Source organism: Salvia hispanica, chromosome 4, assembly GCF_023119035.1.
Source record: "Salvia hispanica cultivar TCC Black 2014 chromosome 4, UniMelb_Shisp_WGS_1.0, whole genome shotgun sequence".
NCBI classification, from domain to species: Eukaryota; Viridiplantae; Streptophyta; class Magnoliopsida; order Lamiales; family Lamiaceae; genus Salvia; species Salvia hispanica.
The window spans coordinates 31,819,966-31,833,245 of NC_062968.1; the positions used below are offsets into that span (position 1 = coordinate 31,819,966).

General features: G+C 42.4%; 1 protein-coding gene across 1 annotated transcript; it reads left to right on the top strand.

The window, feature by feature from the left end:
• Positions 1–6,828: 6,828 nt before the first annotated feature.
• LOC125220911 lies at positions 6,829–7,755 on the top strand. Its single transcript, XM_048123043.1, has 2 exons — positions 6,829–7,209; positions 7,300–7,755. The coding sequence occupies exons 1-2, from the start codon at positions 6,829–6,831 to the stop codon at positions 7,753–7,755; spliced, it is 837 nt and encodes a 278-aa protein (XP_047979000.1).
• The last annotated feature ends 5,525 nt before the right edge of the window (positions 7,756–13,280 follow it).

Here is a 13,280-nt window from a genome sequence, read left to right on the forward strand (position 1 = left end):
TTCCAATACTTTATATTTATTTCCCGCGCTTAAGATAGAAACATCCATTAATTAATCATTGTCTGATATGGACTTAATTAATAAATATCTTATTTATTCCAAGAGAGGACTCAAAATCTTATTTATTATTCATAGAGTAATTAAACTCCAACTAGCTAGGTTCCGAATAATAAAACCTTATTTCAAGCTTCTCTTGAGGATGTTATCAAACGAGACTCACCTTGCGCACGATTCAATATAATAGCAATCCTAGCACCGCTAGGTATTAATCACCACTACCCAATACACCAGGCTTATTGGGTTGCGAAAAACCCGCACCATTTGGTAAGTCAAAGTAGTGCATAATCAATACCGTATGCTCAATGCTAACGTACATTGATTGAGAAATAATTTACGAGACCTCGTCTTTCAGTAGATAGCATAAAGATTGTCTCGCTGTTAGATCCATTCAGTGCTATATCACACCAATGTCATCTTATTTCAGTAAGGCTTAGAAATAATCGGACTGACATTGCAACCTTTCACGATAGGTAGTCTAAGTCTATCTAGGTTGTGAAATTATTCTTTTTCTTTGTTTAGAACTGACCGTGTTACCTTAAAGTGAACGACGCCCACAACCGGTCTACTAAAACAAAGACTTAGACTTTGTTAAGTTACTTATAAATTTAAATATGCAAAAAAATATCCATTAAATGTAAAACATAACAACATTATGACAAAAATAATCTGTTTATTCATTTGGAAAATGAAATAAGAGTTTTAACAGTATTCAATCACTCGAAAGGTGATTTCTAGTATACAAACTCTAACAATCTCCCACTTATACTCAAAACAGCTTTCGAGTATACAAAAAAATGTGCACTACGTCTAATTCTCCCACTTATACTGAAAGCGAGTTGAGGTCTCGAGCGAGTCGAACTCCCATTCCTTCTACATGGCGCTCGAACGGTTTGACCGCCAATGCCTTAGTAAAAGGATCTGCCAGGTTGTTCTCTGACGCAATCTTGACCACTTGTATGTCTCCTCTCTACACTATATCTCTAATGATATGATACTTCCTCTCAATGTGTTTGCTCGCTTTGTGAGCTCTTGGTTCCTTCGAATTTGCCACAGCACCAAAATTGTCACAATAAATGGTGATGCTCTTGGGCAGATTCGTAACCACACCTAAGTCCATAAGAAAGTTCTTGAGCCATACAACCTCCTTTGCAGCCTCCGAAGCGGCCACATATTCGGCTTCCATGGTAGAGTCTGCAATGCATTTCTGCTTTACACTCTTCCAAATTACGGCTCCACCTCCTAAGGTAAACACATAACCAGAAGTAGATTTCCTCGAGTCCTGATCAGCTTGAAAGTCTGAATCAGTATATCCCAAAGGACAAAACTCGCCTGCTTTGTAAACTAGAACATAGTCCTTAGTCCGTTTAAGGTACTTGAGTATGTTCTTTACTGCAGTCCAATGTCCTAGGCCCGGATTTGACTGATATCTTGTTACCATGCCAACAGCAAAGCAAATATCAGGCCTTGTACAAAGCATAGCATACATGAGACTACCAACTGCCGAAGCGTATGGTATCCTTCTCATCTCTGCTATCTCAGATGCAGTCTTAGGACACATCTCTTGAGATAAATGAATGCCATGTCTAAAAGGTAAGAAACCTTTCTTGGCATCTTGCATGCTAAAACGACTAAGTACAATGTCGATGTAGGGTTCTTGGGATAAGCACAACATCCTTTTCTCACGATCCCTAAGGACCTTGATACCTAGGATGTGTCCCGCATCTCCCATATCCTTCATCTCGAACTGGTTTGACAACCAAGTTCGAACTGATGACAACATCTTTTTATTGTTTCCAATTAGAAGAATGTCATCTACATACAAAACTAAGAACACCACATTCCCTTTTTCTACCTTCTTGTACACACAGCTCTCGTTAGGGCATTTTTCGAATCCAAACTTATTAACAGTTTGATCGAAGCACTGATTCCATGATCTAGATGCTTGCTTGAGGCCATAAATGGCTTTCTTAAGCTTCCAAACCATGTGCTCTTTGCCCTTCACGGCATAACCCTCGGGTTGTTCCATGTAGATGGTCTCCTCAAGACTACCGTTCAAGAACGCAGTCTTAACGTCCATCTGCCATACATCCCAATCCATGTAAGCTGCTATAGACAATAGAATCCGGATCGATTTGAGCATGGCCACTGGGGAGAAGGTCTCGTCGTAGTCGACACCTTCCTTTTGGGTATACCCCTTAGCCACTGGTCTTGCCTTAAAGACTTTAACTCGTCCATCGGGTCCATGTTTACGTTTGTATATCCACTTGCTCCCAATGGCAGTACAGCCTTCGGGTAGGACGGACAAATCGTAGACGTCTTTGTCTATCATAGATTGTAGTTCCGAATCCATTGCTTTCACCCATTCGCAATGATCGACATCCGCCCGCGCCTCTGCAAAATTCCAGGGATCTAGTACATTGCTGTCCGAGGAGTGATCCATAGATTCTAGATTGGGCTCACGCCCAGTCCACAACTCATATGGAGTAGTAGGAACAGATTTTGATGGTAAATTGTCTAAGATATGACTCGCGGAAAGCAAGGCATGTCCCCAAAACGAAATAGGCAGTCGTGCATAACTCATCATCGATCGGACCATGTTCAACAAGGTCCTATTCCTTCTTTTAGCTACGCCATTCTGCTGGGGTGTGCCCGGCGCAGTCATTTGGGATTCAATTCCCTCTACTAATAAGTAGTCCAAAAACTCGGCACTGAGGTACTCGCCTCCGCGATCAGATCGCAGGCTCTTGATACGTTTTCCATGATGCGTCTCCGCATAAGCCTTAAACTCCTTGAACTTGTCAAAAGCTTCAGACTTAAAGCGCATCAAATAAACATATCCGACTTTCGAGTAATCATCAATAAAAGTGATGAAATAGCGAAAGCCGCCTCTTGCCTCGGTTGACATTGGTCCACACACATCAGTATGAACGAGTTCTAGTGCTTCCTTGGCCCTATTACCTTTCACCCTAAAAGGTCTCTTAGTCATCTTGCCTTCCAAACAGGATTCACACGTGGAAAATGATTCAGTATCTAGCCCTTTAAGAAGGTCTTGATCCACGAGAGTTTGAATCCTCTTTTGGTTGGCATGACCAAGTCTAAGGTGCCATAAGTACGTTTCGTTCATTGAACTTGAAGGTTCTTTTCTTTTCTTCGAAATTTTCGATGCATTATTGAGTTCTAATTTGCGATCATTAAATTGTGTAAATATGATTGTGTACAGATTGTTTTCCATGATACCACGACAGATATAAGAACCATCTTTCTTAATAACACAACTGTCATTAAAAGAAATCGAATATCCATCAAAAACCAATTTAGAAACTGAAATTAAATTTCTTCTAAAAGAAGGTATCAATAAAACATTCTTCATAACCAAAAATCTATCACTACTAAAACGCAAATAAACGTCTCCCACTGCTACGGCCGCCACTTTAGTAGCGTCGCCCAGCTGGACTTCGATCTCTCCATCATATAGCCGTCTTGTCACCTGCATTAAGTTAGGATCAAAACAAATATGATCAGTAGCTCCAGTGTCTATAACCCAAGTATGAGATGAAGTTGAAGCCAAACATGACTCAACAACTAAAGCTTGGTGCATACCTGTAGCCTTGCCCTTTTTAGGACAATCTGGCTTCCAATGCCCCTTTTCTCCACACTTGAAACACTTTCCGGTTTGCTTCTTTCCCGACCTCCTCTTTTTCTTTCCCTTAGCTTCCTTAGGTGCGACCTGGTTCGTCACTTTCTTCTTTCCTGCGCCAGGCCTAGGGCCAGAGGAACGATGTGACGAACTAACCATCGCAGCCTTAGCTTGGTTCATGAGATCCTCTGCCGACTGAAGTTCAGTCAACAACTCAGCCAAGGTGTAATTCCTTTTGTTCATCTCAAAGTTGAGCTTGAACTGCTGGAAGCTAGGAGGCAAACTCTGAAGGATAATAGTAACTTGGGACTCGGCATCAATGACGCCTCCCAAAACCTCAATTTGATTGAGGTGGCTCATCATCTCGAGGACATGGTCCCTCACAGACGAGCCTTCCTTCATAGACTTGCACATGATACTCCGAAAAGCTTGAGACTTAGCTGTTCGATTCTGAGTACCAAAAAGATTTGTGAGATTTTCCATAATCTCGGTGGCAGTTGCCATGGCGGCATGCTGATGTCTAAGCACTGTTGACATGGAGGCCAACATATAACACTTAGCCATCTCATTCGCCTTATGCCACCGTCTATGCGGCACTCGGAGTGCCGTGGAGTAGTCAGCACAAACTTGTACTCATCAGCCGTGAGAACGATGTCTAAATTTTGTTTCCATTCTATGTAATTTTGGCCCTCGAGTTTGTTTTCTTTAAGAATTGCAGAAAGAGGATTGAGTGACATGTTGACGATTTAGGTTGCACTGCAAAACATAATATTTACTATTTGTCATAAACTTATGTGATGAAATTGAGTAGATTAACCATAAAACTTTTCAAATTCTCACAACTGTAAAATTAAAATTTTGTACCCTCAAGCAGAGGTCAATACGCATTAAAATTTTAACATTTTTACTGGTCACAACACCGACGAATAGTCCAGAGACCGCAGCACGGCATGGCCGCCAAATGTTGCCTAAGCACGACCATCAGATTTAGCATTACAGAATCTCGTTTCTACAACACACTCCCATAACAATGCTCATGCGTTGATAACAAGACCAAGTGATAAGTCGTATTCTAAGCCTTGGTTACTGGTCAGTATGTCGTGAAATTCATGTATTATCTGCAAAACAGTTGCTTAAGTGTGCAGGATTGAAGGATCCAAGTCAGTAGGAGACGATTCAGGTGACGCAAGTGAAAAGGGCGCCAGAAGGGTGCGATACTGACCAGGATGCATGCCAGAGAAATGGCTCGAGATGGAGAAGGAGGATAGCTGGGATGATCATTGACAAGGGCAAAAAGGTCAAATTGCGGGAGAAGTCTACCCTAAAAGCAAGGGCAAGCCTCCTTATAAAAGAAGCCACTTGGAGAAAGAAAAGGGTTCGCAGTTCGACAATCACACTTAGTAGAATTCTCTCTAGAAGATCGATCCTTCAGCATTATCCTACCTCTCGTTCCTCGCCACAGCCATGGTCACTTAACGTCCAAGAGTCTGCCGGAGAAGTCATCAATCCGCCGTTCCAGCCAGTTATCGTAGCAGTGTAGTAGTATCATCGCCCGGAGTGGCAAAAACAATCTTAATCGCTTTCTTAGTTTAAAGTTTACTTGTTTTCATCGTTAGTTATTTGCAAACACTCATCGCTGTTGCTCTTTTGAAGTACTTTGTTATTTTCCAACATTTACGTTATGAAGTTTCTATTTCGCATGTCACTTTGGTTCGAGTTTGCTTCATTCTGCCTAGGAAAGTTAGATTTAGTCATTGCTTTCAATTTCTAAGTGTTTTCTTATCGAGAGTTGTTGATTCAAAGTGTAGCTATGTTTAGTCAAGTTTTCATGCATGAGTTCTTTTCTGCTTTGTGATTACCACCTTGCATGTCAGTCAGTAGAAGTTAAGTTGCAGTTTCACTGTTTAATTTAAGTTTGAGCATTTAAATCGATGGATCTTAAGTTTGAATTTGTGAATCTGAAGTTCAGTCATGGTGTTTGTGTTTATCTGAATTCTGTTAATACTTGGTGAAGAAGAAAACGTCAAAATCAACTTTAGTTTGAACCACTTTACTTTTAAGTTACTTTTGCTTTTGTTCCCTACTTTTCAGATGTACTGCCCAGACCTGTCAGAAAGCCCCCAGCCATCAGATATACCTTGTTGTCTAATTTTCCTCTTTTAGTAACTGTCTACTTTCCATATGTCTCTGATACACCTTGTCCCCTATTTTCACGAACACTCCCACATGTCTGTTATTTTCCCGCCTACTAGTCAGTAGAGTACTACCTTTATTTCCTGTCTAGGTAAAATCTCAACCCAAGCGTGGTAGCTAACCAAAACACCCAGGAAAGTCACCGCAGTTATCAAAACGTGTCCATCCTCGTGGGATTCGACCCTTACCTCCATTATACTAATCAGTAGAAATGGGTTGAGGAAATTTGTTTGAAGCCAGGTCCCGGTTATCGTACCAACGACTCAGCTGGGTCGGGAATCTCTTCCTGATCAGTTGGATACACTCCAATTACATACGAAAACCAAAGGGAAAGAAACCTGCACCGTCAAAATGGCGCCGTTGCCGGGGATGGATGGCGTTCATACCTGTTATTGTGTGTGATCTTTTTGGTGTACATACTGTTTATAATTTTTCTTTTCTTTTTGTTTTCAGTTTATGAGAAGTGGCTCGGCTCCTGGCCAGTGGAGACCAAGGATACTTCCCCGAGGAACAATACTCGTTACCACTCGTTCTGGCCTGTCGACGGCACTGTCCGACCTAGGCACGAGTAGCGACGAAGAAAAGGAGGAGTTAGAGTACCAACTCCCGGAGCTTCCACCCCAACCAGTAAGAACACTAGTAAGGATGGCTGACCAAGGTGAGGACGATCCCGAGCTCGCAACACTTACCGCACACGCCGACGGAGATCCCCCACAAGCCATAGTGGTCACCCCAGGCCAGACCGCCTGTGATGTGAAACCCCACGTGATTGCAATCCTACCGACGTACTGTGGGAAGAGTTATGAAGGACCCTACGAGTTCTTAAATGAGTTCTGCAAGATCTGTAAGGCGCAGAGGCGGCCACAGGAGCGAGCGAAGACGACTACAGACTGAAGGCCCTACCTTTTGTCCTAAAAGGAGAGGCCAACACTTGGTTCATGCGCCTGCCAGCCGACTCTATCAATACATGGGCCGACTTCAAGTCAGTTTTCCTAGCCGAGTTTTTCCCATCTTCGAAGACAAGTGCATTGAAGAGGAAAATATCGTGCATAAGGCAAGAATATGATGAAACCCTGAGCGAGTATTGGGAGAAGTACATGAGCCTTTTGGAATCATGCCCCAACCATCGGATGAAGGAGATAGAGGTGCACCACACCTTCTATGAGGGGATGAATAAGGAAACCAAGGATCTGGCGAATTCATCATCTGGAGGCGATTTCACCCAGTTGAGAGTAAGTGAAGCCAAGAAGGTGTTACGCAAGCTGTTGAATGCGAAGAAGACGTACGACAACGCGAGAGATGGGTACAGCAGAGAAAGGGTAGCGAGTGCTTCGGCTACTAACCAGGAGGAACGGATGGACTTGAAGATGGAGGAATTAAAGAAGGAATTGCTGACTGCAATCAAGCAGAACACTCCACCACCTTCTCCAACTGGAGGCCAAGAAGCCCCAGCACTACCATATGATCAGCCGGACAACTCGCTGGATGTGGAGCAAGCAAATGCCGCAGGATACTACAATTCCAACGGCAATTGGATTCCGGGAAAACAAAGAGATGCACCGTGGAGGGACCACCAAAATTTCCGATGGGGAGATGGAAATCAGAATCAGAACCAAAATCAGGCTCCAAATCAACCCAACCCCCAACCGAACCAATATCCCAACCGCGGACCAACAAACCCTGACTACCAGTCTAACTGGGTAGGAAGGAACCAGCATCCTCAGAACCAAAACTCTCAAAACCAGAACCCGAACCCTACTTATGTGCCACCCCATCAGCGAAACTCTCAAAACCAAAACCAGAACCAGAACCAATTTAACCCAGGGCCTCAACATAACACCCACCACCAAAACCAAAGTCAATAGAAGAAGAACCCACCGGACCTGAGGAAGAAGACGGCGATGGACAACAGGAGGATGATGACAACCAACCCGGACCTACTGAAGAAGAACCAACGGACCCACCTGCACAGAACCCTGCCCCAAGAAGGAGCAGGAGGAACATCTGACCGAACCACCCCCAACTGACCAGTTAGTTTTCTTTTTAATTTTTAAGTTTTTCTTTTGTTTATGTTTTCGTACTTTTATTAAATAGGTAGATTTATGTGTTTTAATTGTATGCAAACCCCATTCATAACACTTAGCCTATTTAATAGTCTAAGTGTGAGAAGTAAAGGGTTTGCTACTTTGGTGCATATGTTTATTATGTTTTTCTTTGTGTTTTTTCGTGGGCATGTTACCTCACACTTAGCCTACTGCGTAGTCTAAGTGTGAGGAGTTTATATGTTTATATTTCATGTTTGTCAATATTTTGCTCTGTTTTGTTTATAATATATCTGAAACTCTCCCACTTAGCCTATTGCATAGTCTAAGTGTGAGAAGTTTTTAGATATAATATGTGTTTGTTATAAACGTGTGTCTGTCATACTAGCCATTCCCAATTTTCACTTCACAGCCCGTATCTGGGGCAGACACTTGTGAAGTGAGAGGGGGGAGCAAATGGCCAGTATGACATGTATATATGTGTTATTTGAGTCAGTGCATGTTAGTTTTTTTTTAGGTTTGTTTAGGTCTAGGAATTATGTGTTATGTTTTATGAATGGGCTTAAAACTCAACTGCCTCGAACTGACGGTGAGGGGAATTGAGGGAGATAAGGCATGCCGAAAAACAGAAACCACCCCCTCCAGTAACCCCTAGTCAGTATAGATGATGCAAGTATGAAGGAAAAACCCATCCCTTAGGTCAGACACGAAAGCCCTCTTAAAAGGTGAGTTAGAAACCCCAAAGTGGAACTACTTTCCACTAAATACTAAAAAAAAAAAAGAAGAGAGGCTACCACATGATGTCTAGGGCAAGGTGACCGCGTGTAGCAAACCCTGAAGGCAGTAGGAAACCCCCTTGAAAAAAAAGAAAAAAAAAAAAAAAAAAAAAGAAAAACCTACCCTTAGAACCCCATTTTCTAGCCTAACTTATACCCCGAAATAACCCATCAGCCACTGGAACTGTGTGCGTGCAAGGCATGAGGCAAGGAAGCAACTGCCCAGGAGGACATACAAAAGGGACCAACTGAAGAAAAGAAAAGCAAAGAAAGAAGGAGAAAATCGATCTGAGATTTCCAGATCCAAAAAAAAATAGAAGAAGGAATAAGGGTGGCAAAGCCACAGAAAAGGAAATTGAAGAAAATGGTCGCAGATACTTGACCACAAAAAGAGAAAGGAGAAGAAGGAATAAGGGTGGCGAAGCCACAAAGAAGCTACTGACCAGTTGGAAGCCAATGTCAGAAATTGTCCAGCCGAAGAAGAAGCCCTAGCCAGAAGCCCGAATGCACACAGTTCTCCCTCATCAAATAAGTAGTTATTGTTTGAACCTTAGAGCCTTAGGGACAACTACCCCAAACATTACAAACCACTAGCCCCATTACAAGCCTTAAAGACCTTCAGGAGCTGCATGTGAGATCTGAGTCCGAAACATCTGTGGTTTAGCATTGAGAGAAAACAGTCCTAACATCCCCTGTGAGGAATGAGTGACTGAGTGAACCCAGTGTTTGGCCTAGGATTGGGTGATCCTGACAAGCAGATATACTGACTGGGGAAGAAAAGGGGGGCGGCGGAAGTTCAAGGCTGCCTAAGGCCGGATTGCACCTGATCTCGAGGGGAAGGGTGGTTGAAAATATAGCCTGTTCTATGTGTTTAAGTTAACTATATGTGTTATGTGTTTGTGTCGTTATTTTTTTTTCTTTTCTTTTGCGTCAGAGTCTTGAGTCTAGCTAGGTAGAGTCGGTCAGGGGAGTAACCAGGCTCGAATTCGACTTATTTCTTTTTGTTTGTCTTCACGCTTGAGGACAAGCATGTGGTAAGTGTGAGCAGTTTGATAAGTCGTATTCTAAGCCTTGGTTACTGGTCAGTATGTCGTGAAATTCATGTATTATCTGCAAAACAGTTGCTTAAGTGTGCAGGATTGAAGGATCCAAGTCAGTAGGAGACGATTCAGGTGACGCAAGTGAAAAGGGCGCCAGAAGGGTGCGATACTGACCAGGATGCATGCCAGAGAAATGGCTCGAGATGGAGAAGGAGGATAGCTGGGATGATCATTGACAAGGGCAAAAAGGTCAAATTGCGGGAGAAGTCTACCCTAAAAGCAAGGGCAAGCCTCCTTATAAAAGAAGCCACTTGGAGAGAGAAAATGGTTCGCAGTTCGACAATCACACTTAGTAGAATTCTCTCTAGAATATCGATCCTTCAGCATTATCCTACCTCTCGTTCCTCGCCACAGCCATGGTCACTTGACGTCCAAGAGTCTGCCGGAGAAGTCATCAGTCCGCCGTTCCAGCCAGTTATCGTAGCAGTGTAGTAGTATCATCGCCCGGAGTGGCAAAAACAATCTTAATCGCTTTCTTAGTTTAAAGTTTACTTGTTTTCATCGTTAGTTATTTGCAAACACTCATCGATGTTGCTCTTTTGAAGTACTTTGTTATTTTCCAACATTTACGTTATGAAGTTTCTATTTCGCATGTCACTTTGGTTCGAGTTTGCTTCATTCTGCCTAGGAAAGTTAGATTTAGTCATTGCTTTCAATTTCTAAGTGTTTTCTTATCGAGAGTTGTTGATTCAAAGTGTAGCTATGTTTAGTCAAGTTTTCGTGCATGAGTTCTTTTCTGCGTTGTGATTACCACCTTGCATGTCAGTCAGTAGAAGTTAAGTTGCAGTTTCACTGTTTAATTTAAGTTTGAGCATTTAAATCGATGGATCTTAAGTTTGAATTTGTGAATCTGAAGTTCAGTCATGGTGTTTGTGTTTATCTGAATTCTGTTAATACTTGGTGAAGAAGAAAACGTCAAAATCAACTTTAGTTTGAACCACTTTACTTTTAAGTTACTTTTGCTTTTGTTCCCTACTTTTCAGATGTACTGCCCAGACCTGTCAGAAAGCCCCCAGCCATCAGATATACCTTGTTGTCTAATTTTCCTCTTTTAGTAACTGACTACTTTCCATATGTCTCTGATACACCTTGTCCCCTATTTTCACGAACACTCCCACATGTCTGTTATTTTCCCACCTACTAGTCAGTAGAGTACTACCTTTATTTCCTGTCTAGGTAAAATCTCAACCCAAGCGTGGTAGCTAACCAAAACACCCAGGAAAGTCACCGCAGTTATCAAAACGTGTCCATCCTCGTGGGATTCGACCCTTACCTCCATTATACTAATCAGTAGAAATGGGTTGAGGAAATTTGTTTGAAGCCAGGTCCCGGTTATCGTACCAACGACTCAGCTGGGTCGGGAATCTCTTCCTGATCAGTTGGATACACTCCAATTACATACGAAAACCAAAGGGAAAGAAACCTGCACCGTCACCAAGCTATCTCGTAAATTCTGTTTAGACTTCTGAAACTTGTAATTTCTTAGGATTATTGTCCCCACAGCATGGGTGGCGATAATATTGGAAACTACTTTCTAGTCCATACTATTTACAAATGAGAAGTCCACCTATATGAACTCGCTATTTCTTAGGATTATTGTTCCCACAGCATGGGTGGCGATAATATTCAGAAATTAGCTTCATAAGTTGTGGACCAATCGATGGAGACCATATACAAACTTAGTTCGTAATTATCGCTTAGATATTTAAGTTATGGTTTTTCATTAATTATCCTTAGCCTTAGGGCAGATTAAAGGCTTAATTAAATTCTGTTGGTATTTAATTGACTGGATAATTAAATCTTTTATAATCTTTTAAACATCTTATTAAAGAATAATATATTAATTACTAAACTTTAAACCATATTCATGTCTTCTATAAGATTTATCTAAAATAATATAATTATTTATTTATATTATTGACGGACATGAATAAATAAACATAAATTAATTCCTTATTAAGATTGGGAAGAGAATAATTTTATTATTTAATGAAATCCTACATATCTATCCTTATTAGGATTCTAGATATATATTATTATTAGGAAACCATTTAATTATTCTTATCTATATCATCTAGGATATAAAATATTCATAGATATAGAAAATAATCAAAATATTCCTAAAATCTAGGGAAATCTTCCCAAAAGATTTTATCTCATTTAAATAATAATATTTTAATAATATCTATTAATTTAGGAATTAAATAATCATTAAAATTAATATTTCATCGTTATCTCATCGTACGAGGTTGGCACGTATGACGAACGACGAAAATCACCGGAGTCGATCCGCCGGAACGGTGAGTACGCCGTCCAGCCGCTCTGGCAGCCCGCGCTACGCGCGGCTGCTTCCTTTCTCCCTCTACCCGTCGCGTAAGAGACGAGTTCCTCCTTCGTCGATGTCGCCCAGCCACGCGGTCACCGCCATGCAGCTCCGGCGCATCCCTCCGCCCAGACGATCTCGCACAGAACAGCAGCAGCCGCGAACGGCGTCGCTGGTTCTCGGTCCGGCGTCGCTAGGGCTGGGTTCGACTAGGGTCAGGATTAGGGTTAGGGTCAGGGTTCCGCCATGGATGAACCGCCGCTGCTCTCGGACGAGCAGCGATCAGATTCGCCTACCATGGCCGTCGATCGCCGTCAGTTGCAGGAAGACCTGCGACGCGGTCTCGCCGGCGGCATGGACGAGCCCACGCTCGTGTTCGCGTCGCCAACCGATCGCACCGTTGCTCCCACTGGTTGACTGCGATTGCTCGGAGATCGGCGGTTCCGGCGGTCACACCGGCGGCGCGCACGAGTCCACCCTCGTCTGTGCGTCGCCGGTCGATCGCCCCGTCGCTCGACTACCCTTCATCGATCGCATGTAGCACGATTCGTCTCGGCGCAAGCGCCGACGAATCGTACATCTCGTGCATTCAAAATATTTGAGTTCTTTGTTTCGATTGTTCTTGAGTTCATCATGCGTAAAATATAACAACTAAAAACAAGAACATGCTTCGAAAACAAAAACGCATGCATACATGAATTTTGCGAAATTTAAATCCAAATAATCAGAGCCAAAGACTGGCTCTGATACCAATTGAAGGAACTAGCAGCGGAAGCGCACACATAAATCAATTACAGATAATTCTGATCTATTTAGCGGATTATTTAGACAAATTCTATTCGTGTAATTATCACATGTATCACGCTCATAACTCAAATAATAACATGCTTTAAATTAATTGAAACCTAAAACATGTTTTTCTAAGGTTCAGCCATTATACCTTGATGATTCTCCAAAGAATCGAAGATGGCTAGCTTCTTCTCCACGTGAAGATCTTTAGTACAAAACCACGGATCTTCTGACTGGTTCCCGGACTGTGAACTGATATCAGGGTGGGCTGATCTCACCAGTGCATTAGGACTTAAATAGAGAAGACAGAAATCCTTTCCCACGGAGGAGAAAAATTCGACCTCTACAAGGAGTAAGGGG

What these genes read in the sequence shown, in the direction of transcription:
- LOC125220911 (XM_048123043.1), top strand. Translation starts at nt 6,829, where the DNA reads ATGCGCCTGCCAGCCGACTCTATCAATACATGGGCCGACTTCAAGTCA. An exon ending in ATGGGTACAGCAGAGAAAGG is followed by an intron (nt 7,210 to 7,299) that starts GTAGCGAGTGCT and finishes GCAATCAAGCAG; the next exon opens with AACACTCCACCACCTTCTCC.